General features: G+C 38.5%; 1 protein-coding gene across 3 annotated transcripts; it reads left to right on the top strand.

Annotated features, from left to right (window-relative positions):
• The first annotated feature begins 292 nt into the window (after positions 1-292).
• On the top strand, positions 293-22,344 carry nrap (nebulin-related anchoring protein). Of its 3 annotated transcripts, XM_032501352.1 has the most exons (45): positions 293-307; positions 1,985-2,060; positions 2,243-2,337; positions 3,146-3,240; positions 3,420-3,507; positions 4,932-5,036; positions 5,448-5,555; positions 5,736-5,843; positions 6,127-6,231; positions 6,490-6,597; positions 6,698-6,805; positions 7,214-7,321; positions 7,949-8,065; positions 8,720-8,824; positions 8,996-9,103; positions 9,411-9,515; positions 9,687-9,785; positions 9,924-10,028; positions 10,122-10,229; positions 10,354-10,461; positions 10,556-10,753; positions 10,857-10,961; positions 11,068-11,166; positions 11,254-11,358; positions 12,821-12,928; positions 13,094-13,251; positions 14,218-14,371; positions 14,468-14,572; positions 15,890-15,988; positions 16,210-16,314; positions 16,439-16,546; positions 16,819-16,932; positions 17,059-17,256; positions 17,599-17,703; positions 17,963-18,061; positions 18,175-18,279; positions 18,408-18,515; positions 18,804-19,115; positions 19,212-19,316; positions 19,459-19,557; positions 19,709-19,813; positions 19,937-20,044; positions 20,251-20,562; positions 21,423-21,578; positions 21,711-21,995. In XM_032501352.1, exons 2-45 carry the CDS (start codon positions 2,051-2,053, stop codon positions 21,993-21,995), a joined length of 5,448 nt encoding a protein of 1,815 aa, XP_032357243.1. In that variant the 5' UTR covers positions 293-307; positions 1,985-2,050. The 3 variants fall into 3 exon arrangements, with proteins under 3 accessions (XP_032357243.1, XP_032357244.1, XP_032357245.1); XM_032501353.1 differs by lacking the exon at positions 293-307 and having other exon boundaries at positions 21,711-22,344; XM_032501354.1 differs by lacking the exons at positions 293-307; positions 4,932-5,036 and having other exon boundaries at positions 21,711-22,344.
• Positions 22,345-22,851: the final 507 nt, after the last annotated feature.

Genomic DNA, 22,851 nt, shown 5'->3' with positions numbered 1-22,851 from the left:
AGTAAGAGAAAACGTTTGTGCCTGCTGTTGAATTTACAACCCAGATTATTTCCTGTGTAGCCCCAATTTACAGATGTTCCCTAAACCCCTCACTCCGTCCTAACGCAATTTAGACAGGTGTGTGAGACGCTCTACACAGTAAGCCTACTTCATTTAAAATAAGACATTTCTAAATAAACGTTAAGATTTCCAAGACGTGGAATTGAGTGAACCTGGCAGTACTGCCAAAGATAAAACTGTCAAATTGTAGAGTGGCCATTAAAAGAAGAAGTTATCGTCAGGACGAACTCCGTTGGGCTTGTATTAAGTATGATAAATCCTGTAGAGTTAGCTAGTTAAGGTTAGCTGGCTACCAAACGTTTCGCTGCAATATAGCTAGCTAGCTAAGCTAGTTGAATGTGTTATTTTACTTGGAGGAACCATAGGAACATGGTAACGCAAAACCAGTCAGGATATAACGTTTTGTTGGATGTTGTAAGTTAAACACGATAGTTGTTTCAATGAGCTGTTTAACCGTGAACGGTCTAGAAGCGAGCTAGCTACTTAAGCGCAGCTGCTGCTGATCTAAACTGTTTTCACACCGCCGCGTGGCAACCGCCTAGCTGCAAGAGCATTTCCAAAAAAACAGCGGTCTGCAAGAAGTTCAGGACGGTAGTATTTAGCTAGTTACTCTAGGAAGCGGTAGACCAAAATCTGTCCACCGCTGTAACCCTAGCTACCGCAGTGTGCGAATTTGAGAAACCGCTTCCACTCTGCCGTCAAATGTCCGGAGACGGCGAGTTACCGCCCACTGAAACGGAGCTAGCTCTAGTCTCATAAAGCATGTGTACTTATTGGAGTTAAAGCTACTGTAATGTACATGTGCTGACAAATGCAAAAGGCCAATTGTGTATTATTTTGGAAATAAAATAAAAGACATTTTAGATTTTAAAAAAAAGTTTATTATAGGTATTGTTAAGGTGTGTACTATAAGATGGACAGTGAAACAGGAAAATATGATCACGAGGATTCTCTCTGTTGACAACGTAGAGCTACTTTATCAAATTTATTAGGATAAAGCTCTTGAGATGTATCATCTCGTTTTGGTTATAATGACTACATAACAATAGAGGAGTGAAAGAGAAGAAAATAAAACAGTAATAGAAATACAATGAACATACAATAGGCATATCAAAAACACATACATTACATTAATCAAAACATTACAACCACTGGGTAGCCAAACTGACCAGTAATAGATGAGCTGTAGGGCTTTGAGTTGGTAATCCAAGTACAATCACGTAAAAAACAGTATTTATCAAACACCATTGATAAAAGCTGGATGTTGTGCCATTTCAATGCACAGTAGGATCTAAATATAAGAAAGTAAGAAGGCTTAATATTATTTACACTTTTTCTAAAATATCATGTTTTGGATTTTTTGGGCCCTAAACTGAGAGAAACTGATATTTTTAAACAGGCAATATGTGTCATCAAGAATGAATGAATTCCCCAAAATGTCAAGGCACAACATTTCTTTGTACCATGGTACAAAAGTTTAAAAGCCTTTATTAAAGTGGCTTTGGGATTAACAACAAGACAAACGCATTTTGACTGCACACCGCTCTTCCTTAGGGTCAATATGGTTTTGATCCTGAGGAACTTTTGCAGTTTGATGAGCCAGTGTGCCTTAGATGTTTTTGGGAATGCATTACCCTTTTTGTGTATGTTTAACTTTTGTTGTCTGCTTAGTTGTCAATATTTTCTTTTTGTATGTCCATATTTATTCATGTGCAGTTGCTAAAAACTAAAAACCATGGTTAAATAATTTTAATGTGTCAACGTACTTAGATGATGAAGCTAAACAAAATGTATTATGATTCTATGTCTTAGTGTCATGGCGAGATGCCCAAAGTTGATCTAGCTGTCCAACTTAGGATCATTACACATATACAGTGACATCTGACCTAGCTGTCTCTTTCTGTCCCCCTCTCTCTCCCTGCAGACAGACAGCTGGATTTAGCCAGTCTTCTACCATGGTACATGGAAGGGGGTTGGTCCATCTTAGGACATGGTGTCAAGTAAGAGACAGTTTCAAAGTTTTATAGTCCCAGAGCTAAGTTTACCACCACCAGAGACACACTACCACAACTGTTGGCGAGTCACTGCCAGTTCTTCCACTAAACTGTCGCCTGACTAACCTGACTCTTGTTTTTCGACGACATTTCTTATTAGTTCACTTCTTCTAATATTCTTCCTGAAGGTTTTTTGGGAAAAGGACAAGCTTTCACAATGCAGACCTGTGCCAGGTGTGGGTTTGTGGTCTACCCGGCTGAGAAGATCAACTGCATTGACCAGGTAATAAACAGAAATATTGTGATAGCAAGAAAGTTTCTAGTGTCTTTTGAGCATTTCATCTTAAAAATCAATTTCCAATAAAATACTTAAATCGCCTGTAAAAGTAACAACAAAGTCAGTATTAACCATGTAATGCATGGTACAATCTTTTAAAAGAGCTAAAGCACTGGATTTTATATTTTTATTAATCAACTTCTCTTAGAACACATTTCTCACCTGAATATGTCAACATTTAAGTTATACCAAGGATTTCTTTGCGTCAAGTACAGCACATGGCTCAGTGTGCAAAAATCTGCCAAGGAACTCGTTTTAAAACATAAAGTGTAAATAAACATACATACTTTCTTGACTACTTGACATACTTCTTTAAGTAAAAGTTTTTAATGTGCTATTGACCCGAGCATATGTTTGATGTAAAATGAGTAACATTGCATTCCAATCGCTATGTTGTAATATTTGCAGTATGAAAAACATCTACGTTGCTCTCACAAGATGCTGCAATGAAATAACTAAAAAACTTGTGAGATGAAAAGCAAGAGGTATAGAGTTAAACAATCACATGAAAGCTACGGTATATTTAAGAACAAGTCAGAAAGTCCAGTTGGAAGATCATGCTCTAATTTCTGCCATTATGTTGGGCCTTGTTCATTTAAATCTGTCTTATTAATATGTTATCAAAAATAAGATGTCCAAGTTTTAAACCTTTTTTGTCTCCACATTATAACCTAGATTGAAGTCCAAATTTAGATTTTAGAATTCAGTTTTAAGGACCCTCTAAAATAATGTGATTTGTCTTTTCTTCTGTCAGAACTGGCATAAAGCGTGTTTTCACTGTGATGTCTGTAAGATGGTGCTCACTGCCAATAACTTTGTCAGCCACAAGAAAAGGCCATACTGCTCTGTGTAAGTACTAAGCACCAGCAACACCTGATGATATCACTTGTTGATCATAATCCCCAAAACTGATCAGAAATCTATATTTAGGGGCAAGTTTGAAATACATTCTTTCTTTTTTTTTGTTTCCATTAACTTAAAATTGGTCATTAAAATGATGTACTTTTTTTCATATCTCATCTTTCCAGACACAATCCTAGGAACAACACATTCACAAGTGTCTATGAGACTCCCATCAACATCAACGCAAAGAAGCAAAGCAAGGCGAGCAGTGAGGTGAGATGATGTCACATGCAAAAACACAAAAGCAGCAAAGTGATACAAAATATTTCAGCCTTGGTCTTAGCCGTGATGTATTGTTGACAGGTTGACATAAGTCAATGTCTATGCCATGAGTGAAACAACAATGTATCATTGGTTTGTCATGAGACGCTATTCATAGTGGTCATTATTTATGTAAAAAAGAAAAAAGATTGATACCTTTACATTGTTGCATTATAACTGAATTTAAATATCTAAATTTGTCAATAGTATACCAATATTATTCTCATTAAGTACAACATTTTTTTTGGATGGGCGATTGTTTTCAAAAACTTGAAAATTTAGTTAGAAATGGACAATCCTGCTTTTCAATTCATCACACAACCACTGATAAGCTCACAGATGAATCAGATCTATTAACCTACACACACACATACAATCAGAAAGTTCGAGATTGGAGCCCAAAGCAGATGTATCCATTACAGTCAGATAAAAAATGGTCTAATTCCATCTTTACAAGTGGAAGAGAGAGAGGTAGACGGCTGCTCTAAGTTTGTGGTGACAGCAGTGGTGTGGAATGGAGAGTGCAGCTTAGGTTATTTCTGTTCCTGTGACAGAGGCGAGACTACCCCCTCTGCTTAGCCCACATTATGCTTAAGGGGGCTAAATTTATACATCAGGATACACAGCCTTGCATCCCTTCTTCTCCTCTGCCTTGCCACCTGTTCCTGTCTGTCTGTGTCTACGAGTTCATGCAATGCTTTTATGCACATATTAGCGGTGGGCTAGCAAGTTCATCAGCTACTGCTGTATGCCGCTAAAATATATGACTTAACTTGTTGTTATTTGATCTGAGGGCTGACTTCAGATCATGTTAAGTGACCCCTGACCCTGTCCACTGTACTCTCTTTAAAATATCTTGTTTTGGTTAACATGCAGATATTTTGTTTTCCTTAGGTCCTTGGTGATACTTGACTTGTCTTTAGTAAGGTTTTTAAAATGGCTGATACAAAACGTTCCCTTTCAGTTTTGAAAGAAAGTCCTGTCACATATTTAATGGAGCCATGCTCCAGAGAAGTCACTCTTATACCCAGCAATCAAGCTATACTAATATTAGTATTCCTGGCAGCTCCAGCTTCTTGATTGGAACATCTCAGTTATTATTACAGCACACTAATATTATCCCTTCGTCATTAAGCATGTGAGCTCAAGTTGTCTGGTTTGAAGTAGACAACATAAGAATAGAGTGATGTGTTGCTCTGTGGGTCCTAAGTCAGGGTAATATCAGTGTGGGCTGACAGTTATCTTTTCTTATTTGTTGTCATTTTCATGCATCCATATACCAAAGTGGATGCTTTAAACATGTCTATGTCTGACGTGTGTATGTGCAAATGTGTGCTGGCCTTGGCTTAATGCTTGTCGTCTATGTGCACTTGTAGCTGAAGTATCGCGAAGATGGCGAGCGCTTTATGTCCTCTTTCCACCATGACATGAGGTCCATGGAGCTGGAGAAGGCTCGCCTAGCCTGTCAGATGGCCAGCCAGGTGAGCTCTTGGTAGAGCAACTGGCCATTACACCCAGCTAAAGGGAGTTTCAGCCCAAATTCAGATCAAACAGTCCTACTTCTCTTTTTGTTCCTTTTACCATTGATCTTCTTTGCAAACATCATTATCTTCTCTCTTGTATTTATAATAGGATTGGATGTTGGTCAAATATACATTTCACTGAAATTGTATTTTATATGATTTCATGTAACAAATAAATTTATTGATTAAAAACATTTTTGGGCTTTGTGTGGGCAGATTTATTGCCAGTTGTTAACATAATTTAATATAGGTTAAGTAAAGTAGGGTTGGGTGGCTGATTTAACAAGGTCCCACAGGCACAACAGGTAACGTATTACCTGTCTTGTAAATGGCTGGAAATGAATAAGTTTGTCCTCTATATCCAAACAGGCCTTTCAGTCTAAGTCTGAGTTCTCCCAGCAGCAAACATGGTACTCAGGCATGGTGACCAACCAAGAGATAGTAACAATGTCTCAGGCCCAGAAGACCATCAGTGACGTGAGGACACTTTTTATTTATTTATTAATAAAAGCTAAATATGGTTTAGTTTTGTGTTTTAAATAAATAAAGAGCCACTGTTGCAAGTGTGGATTGTGTTAATGTCTAACAAACAACTAAGAAACTATTTTTCATCAACATTGGTCAAATGCCTTGATTGATTTTGTGCTTATTTGGCAGGTGAATTATGCACAAGATTATGAGCAGTCCAAAGGAAAAGGCAGCTTCCCTGCAATGATAACACCAGGTTACCAGGCTGCTAAAACTGCCAATACTCTGGCCAGTAGCGTAAGTGAATTTGTTTTGATAACACTGTTCCGGATCAAGTAACTAAAATCCAATTTGTTTGAGGTGAATATGTGTCTCTGTCAGTAGTTGTTGCAACGTTATAATGAGCCAAATCAAGTACTTTTTTTTTATTACATATTGTGTATATATTAGTGTGTATATTTATATTTTGGTTGTTTTGTATGTGTAAGCACAGTGTGCTCCAAGATGCTCCTAGAAAAATTCCTCGTATGTTTCCTCATACCTGGCAAATAAAGCTGATTCTGATTCTGATTATTTGCAGTTGGAATATAAAAAAGGACACGAGGAGAGAGTTTCAAAGTACACCACGTTTGTTGACCCCCCGGAGGTGCTTCTGGCCAAGAAACAAGGACAAATTGTTAGCGATGTAAGCTTTAAGTCTTTCATGATGACTAAATAATATCTTATTATGTTGTTTCAGAGCAGTTTATAAAGCAGTTTATAAAGCAATACTACAGCATTTTACTGTTAAATCTGTTCACTTTAAAATCCTGTAGGTGCGGGTGCCTGGGTAGCTCACCCAGTAGAGCATGCAACCCACCCTAAAATGCCAAAAAAATAATCCTAAAAACAAAAACAAAAACCTTGTTGATGTGTGCCTGAACCATTGCTTTTGTTCCTCCAGTATGCCTATACAGAAGAGTATGAGCAGCAGAGAGGTAAAGGTAGCTTTCCTGCACATCTTACACCTGGATACAAGATGTCAAAGAAGGCTGGTGAGCAGGCCAGTGATGTAAGTAGCATAAATATATACTCATACTGAATGCACACAAATGCTGTTGCAGACCTCTGATCATTGGTTGATAATGGATTTTGGATGGGTGCCCTATCAGATAAAGTATCGCCAGATGTATGAACAGGAGATACGAGGTAAAGCCAGCACTGAGGCAGCAGTAGCTGAAGCAGTTCACGCCAGAGAAAACGCAGAGAACTTCAGCCAGGTACAACATTTACTTTGACTGTTTTTAATAAGTTGAATGTAAAACCCTCTTGTAAAACCATATAGGTCTCAACATTATTTTTATATGCTATTTCTTTTATTAATGACAGTGAATCACAGAAAATATACTGTAGGCAGAGACAACAGAGGTCCCTTGTCAGATCCAAACCAATCCAATCCAAAACAATTAAGAGGATACATGGTGTGCTTATGGTGTGTGTTATTTTTTAGGTTTTCATAGTTTGGGATTCAGACCCATAATGATGTGTTAACGTTATTGACATCTTATCCTGTATGATTTAATTTCAATCCACTAAAATGTATACAAAATTGTTTACAGCGCTTTTTGAATTATTTGTATTACTTTCTGTAATTTTGGAATTACAAATAAGTTATCCTCTGTTTGCAGATTGCCTATACTGAGGAGTTTGAGCAGCAACGAGGCAAAGGAAGTTTTCCTGCCATGATCACTCCTGGTTATCATTTGGCAAAGAAGGCTCAGGAAAATGCTAGCAATGTGAGTATCAAGCTGACAGCATATTGAGTGCTTATAAACGTTGTAAATACCATACTTTTGATAAAGATAAAGTAGGACCTTCATTAAACTTTAATACACCTTGAGTCTGACATGAAAGTAGTTGGAAGCTTGGTCCGTCTTAAAATTGAGCCTCTATCCATTGTTTAACCATGTGAACCGGTTATAAATGCTGTCAAAACATAACAAAGGGTAGAGTGTAAGAGCTACAGCTTCATCAATCATCTGGCCTTGTCATCATCGGGCAGACTAGCTGAGGGACTACAATGTGAAAGCATCCCTGTGTTGTCATTCTTTAAACTTTCCACACTGACTAAATTAGATGTGTGTCCACCGCTAATCTCCTACAGATACGCAACATATGGGCGCCTGGATAGCTCAGTTGGTAGAACGGGCGCCCATATATAGTTGTTTACTCCTCGATGTAGCGGGCCCGGGTTTGACTCTGACCTGTGGCCCTTTGCTTTATGTCATTCACCCTCTCTTTCCCCCTCTTTAGTGGTCCTGTCAAATAAAGGCCTAAAAATGCCCAAAAAATAATGATAAAAAAGAAGAAACAAAAAATATTGTCCTCCTATATGCACTCAATCATCCTTCATGTCTTTGCAGCTAACATATAGGAAGGACTTAAACAAGATGAAGGGCACCTCACACTTCCATAGCCTGACATCCGAGGACAATCTGGCACTAAAGAACGCCCGAAAGATCAACAAGATTGTCAGTGAGGTGAGCTTGTTTGTGAGTAATTGTCAGGCTCTCAAGGCAAAGACCAGAACTTCATTCAGGCTTTTATCTTATTTCTAGCTTAATGACAAAGTGTTTACTGGTAAACATGTTGCTGCTCAGTGCATGTGTGCATGTTTAAGAGCTTAAATATTGGACATACTGTGTCAGCTTGCAGCAGACATGAAGTCACCCAACTTGCATTTTTAGCATTTCTCTCATGTCTGTCCGGTGTGGTTACAGCTTCCCTCCAAGGCCACAGGACATCCTGTCAAACTAATGTTACTTATTAGCTCACACAGGAGAACAGTGCTTTACTCTTAAGCAACTATTCTGAGCCTTGGGAACTTGACATTGAAATGCCACTAGTTATTTGCATGTCAATGAACAATGTTCGGATTTTACTCTAATAACCATTCAAAGGTGACAAAACAACTAACAAGTCATATTTAGGCTCAGCAAAGCATATTTAAGATTAAAGGTTTGTCTCAGTGACTCTTGAGTTATGATGGAGTGTCAGTGATGGTGACTGATTAGTGCCAAGCACTTTATATTTAGCACATAACAAAAGCTCCGATGGTTAGTGGGAACAAAAAAGGGTGTTGCAATGGAAAATGTTACAAAGTAGCTGCTGTAATTTTTCATCTTTTCAAACAGGTGGAGTATAAGAAGGACTTGGAGAACACCAAAGGTCACAGCATCAATTTCTGTGAGACACCACAGTTTCAAAATGCTGCTAAAATTGCCAAGTTCACAAGTGATGTAAGCATGACAGACTTTTTCAATCAAGTAATTTATTTCACGTTTTTATAAATTACAAATAAGTACAACAAACTTAATAATTACTAATAAGGGCACATGTTTGGATATAATGGTTGTATCATACACACCTGCATACTGATTCTAATTTTCATATTTCTATATTTTTAAAAGAACAAATACAGAGAGAAGTACATCAGTGACATGAAGGGTCACCATGGAGACTCAGGAATCGATAAGAAGACCATGCATGCCATGAAAGCCAGGAAACTGGCTAGTGATGTAAGCCTTGTTTTTCATAGACTTATGATAGCAATTCATTAAATAGTAACGCAAATAATATTTACATACAATATATTTAAATTGGCTCTGCTTAAATCCAGTTTTTTATCAAGGGCTAACATTTTGGATTTTAGATAACTATTCTCTTCTTTTTTTTAAAAGCATAAACATGATCAGTGTAGTATTTATCATAAAATCTATGCTAAGATGTTTAGCTGATGAGGATTGAATGATGAACAAACATGACCAAAAAATAACTGATGTGCCAGAGATAAAATCACTGATATAGTATTCTTGTAAATTCCAGATTTCATATAAACAAGGCTGTGAACAGGAGCAGGGTGAATACAACTACCCAGCCACCGTCACACCAGGCTACCAAAGCCAAAAGAAACTTGACCCACTAAAAGATGTGAGTATTCTCAAATCCAATCCATAAGTGTCTACTTCTTTTACCTACATGCAACTTACATTAAAATTGCCATGAAAAACATTACAGTTACAAATATTTTTCTCAGTACGGTGGATCATCTCATGTAATACATTTTTTTATTTGAAAAAAATGTTTCTTATATGATTGCAGAAGAACTACAGGCAACACATTGACCAGGTCAAGTACAGTCAAGCGACCGACACACCTGAGATTATTTTAGCAAGGAAAAATGCTCAGCTTGTCAGCAACGTAAGTAAACTGCCTTATAACAACAACAAAGATTGATGATGATCATACCAACTTCATCAGAAGTTTTTAGCTGCACATTGTACTAGTGAGCGCTGAGCTGAGTGTAGAATTAAAATGTGTTAATTGTGTGTCTTTTAGCTAAATTACAAAAAAGGCTACGAAAAGACCAAACATCAGTACACACTATCCCAGGACCTGCCCCAAATCAAAACGGCCAAAGCCAATGCTGCCTTGTGCAGTGATGTAAGTTAAATGCATGCACATGCACGCTCAATCACATAGTTACAGAATATCACTTACAAATGATAATTTGATCCTTTGAATGTATCACTCCAGATTAAATATAAAGAGGAGTGGGAGAAAACCAAGTCTAAAGCCTGCGACATCGGTGTGGACGACCTGAGTGTCAAAGCAGCTAAGGCTTCCCGTGATCTTGCAAGTGATGTAAGCAAACACACACTCTTCTCCACTGCAAGGAGATGCAAACTTTGTGAGGCAGAGCTAATTTCTAGTGTTTAATCAAATGTAATATTTGGCAAATTAAATGTATTTAGTGCATGTGTTTTAGATTAAATACAAAGAGACCTACATGAAGAACAAGGAAAAGGCAGTGGGGGTCAACGTGAGCGACTCAAAGACTCTACACTCTCTTCACGTGGCCAAGATGAACAGTGATGTAAGCAGAAGTCATTTTGATCAGTAATTACAGGCATTAAAATGCATATCACACATAATGCTTCAAATTAACCTTTTTATCTTCATCACTTCAGATTGAGTACAAAAAGAGCTCCAAGGAGAGCCAGGCCCAGTTCAGCCTTCCTCTGGACATGATCAACCTGAGCCATGCCAAAAAGGCTCAGGCCCTCGCCAGCGATCTAGAGTATCGCACAAAGCTGCACGACTACACCGTCATGCCTGATGACATCAAGGTCAAGCAAGCCAAAAAGGCTTATTCCCTGCAAAGCGAGGTGAGAGACGGGAGGAGGGGATGAGCCCTAGTCTGTTATTAAAATGGTAAATGCAATACAAAAGTATTTTCCCTGGTTAATGTCACTTTCTGTTGGTCCACAGAACCAGTATCGTTCAGACCTGAACTGGATGAAAGGAGTGGGCTGGGAGACAGAAGGATGTCTGAATGTTACCCAGGCCAAGAAAGCTGGAGAGCTGCTTAGTGATGTCAGTACAATAATGTGTTTGTGTCTACATATTTCAGTTTGTTAATGACTATACACTATATTACATACACTGTTTATCTAGTGTACCACTTCTCTTTTCATCACAGACCAAATACCGTCAGAAGGCAGACAGCATCAGGTTCACCCAAGTGGCAGATGATCTCTCCATGAAACATGCCAAGAAAAGCCAGGAATTGCAGAGTGACGTAAGGTCTTCACTTTAAAGCTAGAATTAGGTACATTTAATTATGGTTCACTCTCATATCATATGTCTATCTGATTCTGATTTTTAGCTGGCATACAAAGCAAACACAGAACAAATGATACACCAGTACACCATGACAAAAGATGAACCCCTCTTCAGACAAGCAAAGGCGAACGCCGACCTTCTTAGTGGGGTAAGTTCAGTGAATTTCATTGCAAAGAGAAGCTATATGATAACACTGGCATATGCAAGAGTTATACAACAATAGGAAGATATGAAGCAGATAATAGCCTTAAATCTTTGTTTTGTAACATCTATTGTTTTAAGGAATTCTATCAAATGGATTACACGTTGCATATTTTTTCCATCCCATGCAGCCCCAGTATATACCTTATTCTGTTGTATCAAGTATTGGACAACATAGTTATGTTCTTCTATATTATAGCTCCTGCACACCCATAGTCACACGGGTGTTTTCACATAAAGTATGTTGCCTAATTATACTTTTAATCAGTACAGTGTGAGCTTGTTTTGTTGTACCCATTACGGTGGGACAACCTATCCAATTATCATTTTTATGAGTCCATAAAGTTTAGTGGTATTACATAATTCCTGGCATAGCTCCACCCATTTTGCACCTGACTAGAGGTTAGAAAGTATTGCTTCATTCACAGTTAATACAGTTGTTTCTCGTGTTGTTATAATCTGTTGACTATAACAGTTTTCTTTTCCAGTGATGATTATGTCTGGTGCACTTCAATAAAGCCTTTGCAAAAATAGAATAAATTTGGAACAGTAATAGTTTGTTGATCACTTCACTTAAACTACTGTGATGTTGCCTTAATTCATAACCTACATTTATTATGTCAAGAATTGTACGATACAGTAACAACCTCTTCACTTTAACTGTGGCTGGGCAACAATCCTGCTCAATGCTGAGAAGGATGTTTCCATTGTGACGTACAGTAAAGCATATCAGACAATTTGGATTGTGTGCTACTGGTTCAAGTGGACATGGAAAAAAGGCACCTTATATGCCTTTGCCTACACTTTAAATGGATTTCTGCCAAAATGCCTAAAACATCACATATATGATTATTGTGTCAGAGACTGGGATTCCAGGTTAATAAGATTCTGACTGAGTAGCAAATATGACTTTTTTGTGATTCTGTGAAAATTCACAGATCCAGTTTCTCTTTTTTAATCTTCCCCTTAACATTTAAAGGAATCTACATGTGTGTTCAAATATGGCTTTTGCAAAGAAAGTGAAGGATAAAATATGAATTACTAAACAGACATTAATTAAAAAGTTCCTCATACTTTTAGAGTTTCAACTAACAACAACTAGATGGCAAATTGTAGTGGTGCGTCAAGTGCAAAGTATGTTCCCATCCAATAAGATTGAATTCGGTATTGATGATGCAAAAAATAATAACCGTATCTCCACTGAAATTATTTGAAACTAAAGTAAAGAGACATATTTGTAAAATGTAAGGAGTAGAAAGTACTTATATTTGTGTAAAAAATGTAAGTAGTAAAGTAAAAAATATCTGAGTAGAGTAACAAAACATTTGTACTTTGTTACTTCCCATCTCTGTTTAACAATGACTTAGAAACCAACCAAATCCTAACTGAGATTTCTACTTCTATTTTAGAAAGTGTACAAGAGCAACTGGGAGAAGCAGAGGGAAAAGGGCTTTGAGCTGCATTTGGACTCTCTCTCTATACTCACCGCTAAAGCCAAAAGAGACCTTGCCAGTGATGTGAGTTATTTTAAAAACAGTCTTCATCTTTAAGGTTGAGGAAAAGAAAGTTCTTTTCTTCAAGTGCCATAATGTACACTATATTCTAACTTAGTGTGTTAGTGTACAAAACAAAATCATAGACTGGCTTTTTAGTAAAACCACTAATATTTTGTATCCTTGCAGGTCAAATACAAGGAGAAGTATGAGAAAAACAAAGGCAAGGTGATTGGCATTAAGTCAGTTGGCGATGATTCTCAGATGGCCCACTCTGCTCTGGCCACTAAACTACAGAGTGGCCGCCACTACAAGAAGGACTATGAGGACACTAAGAGCAAATACAGGTGAGGCTCTTGACCTTGATGGAGCCTTTTTTAGCACTTGGTTCCAATCTTGGACTTCAGAACCAGATTAAATTTATCAGGGATAATGTTACACCTGATACTCCAGGTAAATACAGTTAACTGAAGCTATATAGCTGGTAAGATAAACAGCAGAACACTTGATTACTGTTTGTGCTGTGATGATTTAAGAGCTCTAAAATTCTGAAAGACTGTTGTTTAAAGGTCCAGTGTTTAACATTGTTAGTTTTTCATTATCAAAATCTGTGTTGCCCGTTTACAAACATTAATATTTACCGCCACCATCAATTCCAAGTATTCCTTTTGGCTTAAAATTTTACATTTTCACTCGCATGAACTGGGTTAGATGCTCCATATTCATGCTCCATCTTGAAATATGTTAGCCGGTAAGGGACATACAAGACATACTGCTCCACCTTTTGCGTTTTCACTGTCACATGATAAACTCACTTGTGTTGCTAATGCTGCTAATGGGTATTGTCGCTTCCCAGCCCCCGAGAAGTTTGAAGAAGGAAACATGAAAACCTCACATGTTCAAAATCCAAATTTCATAAACAGGATACTGCTTCTTTTGCCCTGAAAAAGAAAGAGGATATTAAAAAGAGCAAGAGACTGGATTTTTGAAGTGTGAATGCTACCGTAGCTGTAATACGTACTTTGAACTGCATAGTACGAGAGAGTTATAATGTGTATGGATATGACCTCAACGCTAGATGGGATACATTCCTACACATTGGACCTTTTTAAAAGAGGTTTTTATTTAGCATTCACAGTCATTTTAGAGATAAGAACCCTAGACGTCTTCCTAAAACATAGATAATTACATTGAAATAATAATGTTATAATAACCAAAGAGTACTGTAGTATAAAACCATGAAAACTGTCGCTTAAATCTTCCATCATTTTGAAACAAAACTCTTTATTTCATGAAATTAATCTCGTCCCCAGCGTTTCTCTGGATATGCTGAACATCAGCCATGCCAAGAAGGCTCAAGACCTGGCAACCGAGACCAATTACAGGACTTTTCTTCATGAGTATACTACTCTGCCAACTGATATGAATGTTGCCTGGGCTAAGAAGGCCTATGGACTACAGAGTGATGTAAGTCTCATCATTAGACATTCAAATACCAACTTGTTTTATGCTAAATGATTATTTCACTACAGAGATGTAAAGGCTGTGTGTATCTGTATTTAGAATCAGTATAGGTCAGATCTGAACTGGATGAAGGGTGTTGGCTGGGAGGCCTCAAAATCTCTGGATGTCCAGCAGGCGAAGAAAGCCGGGGATCTCCTCAGCGAGGTAACGTCCAACCCTATGACCCAGAATGCACTGCTGAAATCCGCTGCAGGTTAAGGGGTGACATTATAGGTAGTATTACTTAAAAGGATAAACGCCGTCACCTATATTGTTAAATGCTAAAACACGGCAACAGTTTCTGTCTTCGACCTTCATTTACATTTCCCTCATTTATGTTTAATTGGGTTGGAAGTTAAATGTAATTTAAACCAATAACCATGCAGTACATGATTAACCACACTGAAGTGCTATGTAGGTAAATTAGCACAGAGAGCACTAGAAAGTGAGTAACATCTGACTAGAAAGCACATATCTAGGTTTACAGCTTTGGTCAGAATGTATTTAAAGAGTTGTGGACCATTCCTGTTCTCTAGATACTGGGTTAAGTATGTAGACTACACCCAGCTAGAGACCAGACTGATTATAGTAACTGAAGCTGTTACATATAAAAAGATCCAACTTCACTATTACATAGGGCTCCCTCTTTCCTTGCTTCTTTCTCTTTACTAAATGAAATACGTTTGTGAGTCCACGTTGCTTACATTGCAGTATTACATCACTGTTTTTTAGAGATTTTAAGGTAGATCAGAAAGCCTTCGGAGGGAAAGCTGTGAAGCATCCCTCATTAACACCAAGTGTTGAAGCTTTTTGGGGCCCACATCTTTTTAGCTCAGTGTGTTCATGATTCTGAATAAGGGCCCAGCAACTTCATCAAGGAAACGTCCAAGCTCTGATATCTTATTTATTTATAAAAAAAAAACATTTGACAGATGAGATAACTAATGATGTAAGAGTTTGTTGAATGTCTATAGATATAATAATCTTGCAAAATTATTGTCCTGTCAACTCCTTCCTAAACGTTTTGCCTCTTTGTCACAACACCCTTCTTATCCAAAGACTTTTTAACCCCCATTTTTTGTAAATGCTTGCAAATGGTACATAAAGATATTTCTGTGACACATCCAGTACAGACTGGTAAACACCAGACTCTATTCATAACCTCTTCATAAGCAGCCACTTATTTTAAGGGTCATTCCAGTCCGGGTTACCAATATTAGACCATGAAATGACTGGCTGTACATAAATAGAGCAGAGCCTTGAGTTCCTCCGTAGCAGACTTCTATCTATTTATGTATGTACTGTATATTTATCTATGTTACAAAATATAATAAAAATATAAGGATTTTAATTTTGCCAGAAAGTTAATTTGCACGTTCAATTGTTTTTGATGATACTGTGTCCTTTACTGTCAATCAAATGCATTTGCACTTTATTTCACTATGACAGTATTTAGATATTCATCACTCTTTTCTTATCTAGAAAAAGTACCGTCAGGGCGTGAGTGCTCTGAAGTATACCAGTATTGAAGACACTCCAGAGATGGTTCAAGCCAAACTCAGCAACAAATTGGCTGTTGATGTAAGTTACGCTTTTGTTTAATTCAACAGATACAGTATGCAACTAAAATGCAGTCTGATGTATTTCTGTCACCTATGAATATTACAACTTGTCACATCTTGTTAAAATGTATACTTGTGATCTCTTTTCACTGAACTTGGAGCTGTGCCAAACTTAACATGTCTAGTATAGAAATAGAGGTGTATTGGGTGTTCAGTAATGCCCTGTGTTCTTCTTTACAGAGGCTGTACAGGGAGAAGGGTGAAAACATGAAGCACAACTACACACTCAGCGGAGAGCTGCCTGAGATGGTTCAGGCCAAGCTCAATGCTATAAACCTCAGCGAGGTAAAACCACACTTACAAGAACTCACACAGACACGTTAAATCCATCAAACAGCCAGTAAATCAATCCAGTAAGCTGTCTTTGTGTGTGAGGTCTTGAACTTAGTTTATCTATCTGCATTTTCAGAGCTGTTACAAAGAATCTTGGACTAAGATACGTGATGGTGGCTACAAGCTGCGTCTGGATGCCATACCTTTCCAGTCTGCCAAAGCGTCTACAGAAATCCTCAGCAATGTAAGCTTGCAACTTGTTGTTCATGTTATCACGTTATGTCATTTTCACTGTTGGCCTAAAAACATTTTGAGTTGCTGATTATTTTTTGACACAGAAAGTAGCAGATTAAAGAACCGCTAAATCTCTTTATATAATGGTCTTAACAGCAGATTGCTTATATGTATATAATGTCATTAATTTTAGTTGAACTGGCTATTGAACACACTGATGCCTTAAAACATTACACAGCATTTCACTACAGCATCTTGAAAGTGAATGATTTGTCATTTCAGCAAAAGTACAAAGAGGAATTTGAGAAGACCAAAGGAAAGATGATTGGACTGAAGGGACTGCAGGATGACATTAACATGGCTCACTCGGTTCATGCCAGCAGACTGCAGAGTGGTGTAAGTGCTAACTGTTACTCAGAAGGCAAAAAATACTAACAATACTAATACTACAAAACAAACTAATAATATATTATGTTCCAAACACTCTCTCTCTTCCTCCCTTGTTCCTTTGTCCCTCTCCAGATTAAGTACAAGCAGGACTCGGCGAAGGAGCTCTCAAAGTTCCACCTATCCATGGACATGTTGGAGGTCTCCCACGCTAAAAAGGCTCAGTCGCTGATCAGCGATCAGGACTACAGGCTCACCCTGCATCAGTACACCCTGCATCCTGATGACATTAAGGTGCAGGCGGCCAAGAAAGCGTACGCTCTGCAGAGTGAGGTGAGACAGAAAAAAAACATTACATTTTTCAAGTTGCCACATAAATTTTTAATGTACACTTTTTCAATCAAAGTTTGATCAATTGCGTCACAAACTTTGAAATATGTTGTTTAAATATGAATGCTTTTCCTGTTAGTTTATTTAATAAACAAAGTGTAAACACTTACTTAGAAATAGTGTTTAACCAACACACAAGGTAGCGTCACCTCTGTAATAGATAGCACAAAGTCTAAAGGAGTTGACTTGACAACACATACAGTATTTCACTTTAATAATTTGTTGCATATTTAGTCTTTGTCTTGTTTATTACAAGTTGTATTTACATGTGTGTGTTTGTCACAGAAAGTGTATCGCTCTGACCTGAACTACCTGCGTGGTGCAGCCTGGATCGCAACTGGGGCTCTGCAGATTGAAGGCTCCAAGAGGGCCACAGACCTCATCAGTGATGTAGGACATCTTATAATTTTTGTATTCCTTTTTCAATTTGTTAAGTGTACATACAGTACTTGATGCTGCTCTTGCCTACATGTAGGTCTAGATCTTAAAAATTCCATTATATGATATCATGAACATATCTTGTGTATTGGTATTGCAATATTTCTGAAATTTGAATGTTGATTTCCTTGTTAAGAATGCAAAATATCGACTTTATTCACCCTGAAATCTACAAAATCAGAGATTAACTTTGTTGTTTTTAATGTAACAGAAAAAGTACCGTCAACAGCCGTACAACTTCAAGCACACCTCTATCGCTGACTCTCCAGATATTGTCCATGCCAAATTCAGTGGAAAGATCACAAATGAAGTGAGACATTGAGCACATTTTTTTAAGTTCTGTTCTCGTAACCTTGGCTTAATTAAGTTGCACATGTGAATCCTGTATTTTCAATAGTATGCTGTTTTATAAATCTCTCCCAGCGTTTGTACAAAGAGAAAGGGGTGAATGATCAGCATAACTACACGGTAACAACTGAGAGACCAGAGATCACACAAGCAAAGATCAATGCAGCCAACTTTAGTGAGGTAGTATAAGTTACTGTGACCTCATACATTAGACCAAATACATTATACTATAAACATCTGTGACTTTTTTCTATAGATTGTGTTATTTTAAGGTTAATGATCATTTGTTGTTTATCTCTCTGCTCCAGATCAAGTACAGAGAGTCCTGGAACACTTTGAGGGCTCAGGGCTACAAACTCACCATGCAGGACATCCCCTTCCAGGCTGCCAAGAGCTCCACAGGCATCGCCAGTGATGTGAGTTTATACTAGACCTAAAAACATTACAACTGAAGTAAAAAAAAAACAAAGGTCTCATATTTGTCAAAAATATCTACCTATAGAGAGACCACATGCACATGGCCAATGCCTATAATGCAACCAAATACAGCAGCACAAAGTGCAGCCTTTTAAAATGATCTTAGAGTTGAATAAACCCCAGAGTGTAAAAAATATGCATTCTAAGCTTGAGAACAGTAGGATTTAGAGCAGGGTCATTACACTGAATTGCAGTGAACTATAGCTCTTACGTTTGTGTCTCTGCAGAACAAGTACAAACACGACCACTTGCTGGAAAAAGGGAAGCACATTGGGATCAAAAGCGTCTCGGATGACCCGCATCTCCTGCACTGCCTGCAGGCGGGACGGCTGGCCAGCAACCAGGAGTACCGCAAGGACGCGCTGACGGCCAGCGGGCAGTACCACCTCACCCAAGACATGATTCACCTGGTGACAGCTAAGAATTCCCAGGCCCTCGCCAGCGAGCAGGACTACAGGAAGAGACTGCACGAGTATACGGTGCTTCCTGATAGCATGCAGGTCAAGTGGGCCAAAACAGCCTACGACCTGCAGAGTGAGGTGAGAGGCGTGGCTGAGGAAGGGAATTATATTAATAATAATAATAATATTATTATTGTTCAACTTGACTGACACATTTTATTGCCTTATATCTAGAAAATCTACAAGTCAGACCTCAGTTCCATGAAAGGAGTGGCATGGGACGGTGTGGGTGCACCTCAGCTGGAGTCGGCAAAGAAAGCTGGAGAACTTATAAGTAATGTGAGTAGATGTGGCAAATAATATTAGTTAAAATATTTTATATGTTCATCATAGCATACAAGGCTGCTAGCAGGATTTAGAAAAATAAGTAAGTAATCTTACACTTGAATGAATGTGTGTGTGTGTGTGTGTGTGTGTGTAGAAGAAGTATCGTCAGCTGCCAGACAGCCTGAAGTTCACCTCAGTGACTGACTCTCCTGATATGGTCCATGCTAAGGCGAGCTACCAACAGTGCAGTGAGGTGGGGGAAAAACATTAACATGCTTACGAAATAATTCCGTCTCATTGTACGTTTTGTTTGTTCCAACTGAAAAATCCTAAACACAACAATTGTGGATGTTGTGTGATGCTAATGATAATGTTGATATCCTGCTCATGTCTTTATACGGCAGAGGCTGTACAAATCTGGAAAGAATGACGACATGCACAAGTACACTTTACACTCGGATGATCCAGATTTTGTTAGAGCCAGGATGAACGCCCTGCAGATTAGTGACGTAAGGCACGGCTCAGACACTTTCTCACAATTCTAAATACAAGCAAATGATTTCAAATCCACATTGAAAAATGCCAATTTCACTTTATGACATTTTTATCTTTAAAATAATTCTCCCATTAAGAAAGTTTACAAAGCATCTGGGGAGCAGGTGAAACATCTGGGCTATGACCTGAAGCTGGATGCTATTCCCTTCCAAACTGCCAAGGCCTCCAGAGAAATTGCCAGCGATGTGAGTTCATGTGATAGTTGGGTTTGTGACAGGATTTGAGTCCTGTTAGCATAATCAAAGTATTTAACTCATTTTTAAGCAGAGCATTCAGAAGTAGCTGCATGTTATTTTAATCCCTAAAACAAAATTTGGTCACAAGAACTTTAATCAAGCTGTAGAAGTTTTGTTTGTTCTTAGTTAAAACTGTGTTTTTCTCCCTCCCACAGTTCCGCTACAAGGAGTCCCATCTGAAGGAGAAGGGTCAGCAGGTGGGACTGCGCTGTGTGGAGGATGACCCTAAGATGGTGCACTCTCTGGCAGCCAGCAAACTCCAGAGCAACCTGGAGTACAAACGCCAGTCCAAGGAGGACCGAGGCCACTACAAAATCCATGCGGACCAGCCTGAGTTCCTGCAGGCCAAAAAGAGTCAGGCTCAGGCTAGTGACCTCACCTACCGCAGCAAGCTCCACGACTACACCTGTGACGCCGAGCAGCTCAATGTCAAGCATGCCAAGCAGGCCTACAAGCTGCAGAGTGATGTAAGACATGCTGCATGAAGATGTAGAGTATATTGTAAAAATGTTTTCTACATGGCTTTGTTAAAGCAAGCCTAATCATTTAATTCACATTTATTTACTATCGGTGTGACACTGAAGAATTCTTTAGATGAGGGGCCTCGAAGACCCCAGGTTCACTTTGTGGCAATGACTTTATGGTAATTTGATTAATTACAAATTTCTTTGGTAATATGCACCACTAAAGAAAAACTAAAATTATAAGGTCCCTAAGGTCGCATTTTTAGCTAATGTTGTTGCCCTTATAAAGCAACCCTGTGTCAAAATCTATACTTTAATCTCTATAGTTCAGTTGATTTTAATGCTGACATTGTGCATATCCTAAATTCATCAACAACCACTCTCAATAGTGTTGTTTTCGCCCGCTTCAGCAAGTAGCTTTTTTCAGCAAAAAAACAACTGTTCGCTACCTGCCCAACACCAAACAGCAAACAGACAGTCAGCAACTAGCCGGTGGACACAGTGGAGTATTTAGAAGCTAAAGAGCCAGATATTTCCCTCTGGAGTTGATGGAAACCAAATGCTGAGCTAAAAGTAGAGTGAATATTGAACTTACAGTCATCAGATGCCAAGGAACAAGACTCCATGGTGAATGCTAATGTTGCTCCATATCAGCGGGATGTGTAAAGGGCAATTTTTTGTTTGCTGTGACGTACAGTAAACTTGGGGCAGGATACTATTCAAGTGTAAAAATACTTATTGATTTTTTGGATCAATTTAATTGGAAATATTGCAAGAACAAAGTATTTGTTTTGTAGGCCCATTTGAACAAATGTAATTCCTACAATATCGATGTCCGTAATTGTTGCTCCCTTTTGTTGCAGGTGAACTACAAGTCAGACCTGAACTGGATCAGAGGAGTGGGCTGGACCCCTCCTGGCTCCCATAAGGCCGAGCTGGCCCGCCGGGCTGCAGAGCTGGGGCTGGCTGAGGGAGTCACCACTGACGAGGCTATTGCAAATTATCAGCACATGATGATGGTGAGGGAACATGGAAGCTGAAGTCTAGTAATTTACTTTGGATAAACCTTTTCTATATGGGATGAACACATTTAGGTACAACAAAGTGATCAAGTTTATTAAAAAGGATCCTATTAACTCTCCTTCTATTAGCTGCATCACCAGCAGCAGATGGAGCAGCAGCAACAGCAGACTTCAGAACAGGTGGAGACCAGCGAGGAGATTCAACAAGGCGTCAACATGGACGCCATGGAGGTCCTTCATGTTAAGAGGAAGAAGACCATCCAGACTGTCCAGAAAAAGTCCACCACCACCACGTCCTCGTTCAAATCCATGGAAAAGAATTCCAGCACTACCTCGTCGTCTTCATCGGCTGCCCTCCAGAACACAGTCAAGACGTCCATGTCTAGTAAAGCTGCTGCAATAGAAAACGCGTAGATCAGAGGATTTTGTCTAGATCATAGTGTTTAGAGACGGCCACTTTCAGAAAGTGTTAACTTTACAGGTGCTATATGGTATCTACTTTAATGAAATGACTGTAGTTACATGAGATGCCACACCGAAATACAACAGAGCTACTTTAGGTGCAACAATGAACTGTAAAATAAGGATTTGACGGAAGGGATTAAGTATGTTGAATCAAGACAGGACTTGCCAAGTTAGTTAAAAGGATTGTCAGTGTATGTGCTGAGCAAAATGGAATTCAGTAAGAAACAAGTTTTACATTATATCAAAATTTCTGAATGGGTTGAATTGCCTCTGACGGACCACGTTCAACACCAGTTAAGGCAAAACATCAAGAATACCAAAACTGAATTCAGGTTGTTTAGGAAACAAGTGATACTGTTTTGAAATATGAAAAGGAAAGTTTGCATTTTGCTATTGTATATTGAGTGTGTTGAGAAGATACAAAGCTGGACCAGAGATTAATGTATGGCCAGCACTGCAAATCTTTAAAGATGAACACAGACTGCAAGTTAAAATGAACAAGGCACAAACCTTGTTGCAGTCATGCAAAACGTAGTTTTCTTATGAGGTCTACAAATCTAGTGCACTTTGAGCTAGACTCAGTGAGAAAAAGTATAGGCCTGTTGAAATGATGTGATCTACATTTTGTCTGGCAGGTTCAGCTTCTTGAGTTTGTATCTTTGCCCCTTTAACTCAAAGCTGGGCTGGGAGTAAATGCTTGGTTTTATTGCTGATAAAATAAACGTTTTTTCCAAGGCAAGCTGTAGTCAGTTTTTCTTTACAAAATAAAGGATATTGTTTAGGGCAAACGCCACAATAAATACTG

The sequence above is a fragment of the Etheostoma spectabile genome, chromosome 21 (assembly GCF_008692095.1).
Source record: "Etheostoma spectabile isolate EspeVRDwgs_2016 chromosome 21, UIUC_Espe_1.0, whole genome shotgun sequence".
In the NCBI taxonomy this organism is placed as follows: domain Eukaryota; kingdom Metazoa; phylum Chordata; class Actinopteri; order Perciformes; family Percidae; genus Etheostoma; species Etheostoma spectabile.
The sequence above is the reverse complement of the archived record's forward strand: the minus strand, read 5'-3'. Positions and strand labels throughout refer to the sequence as shown.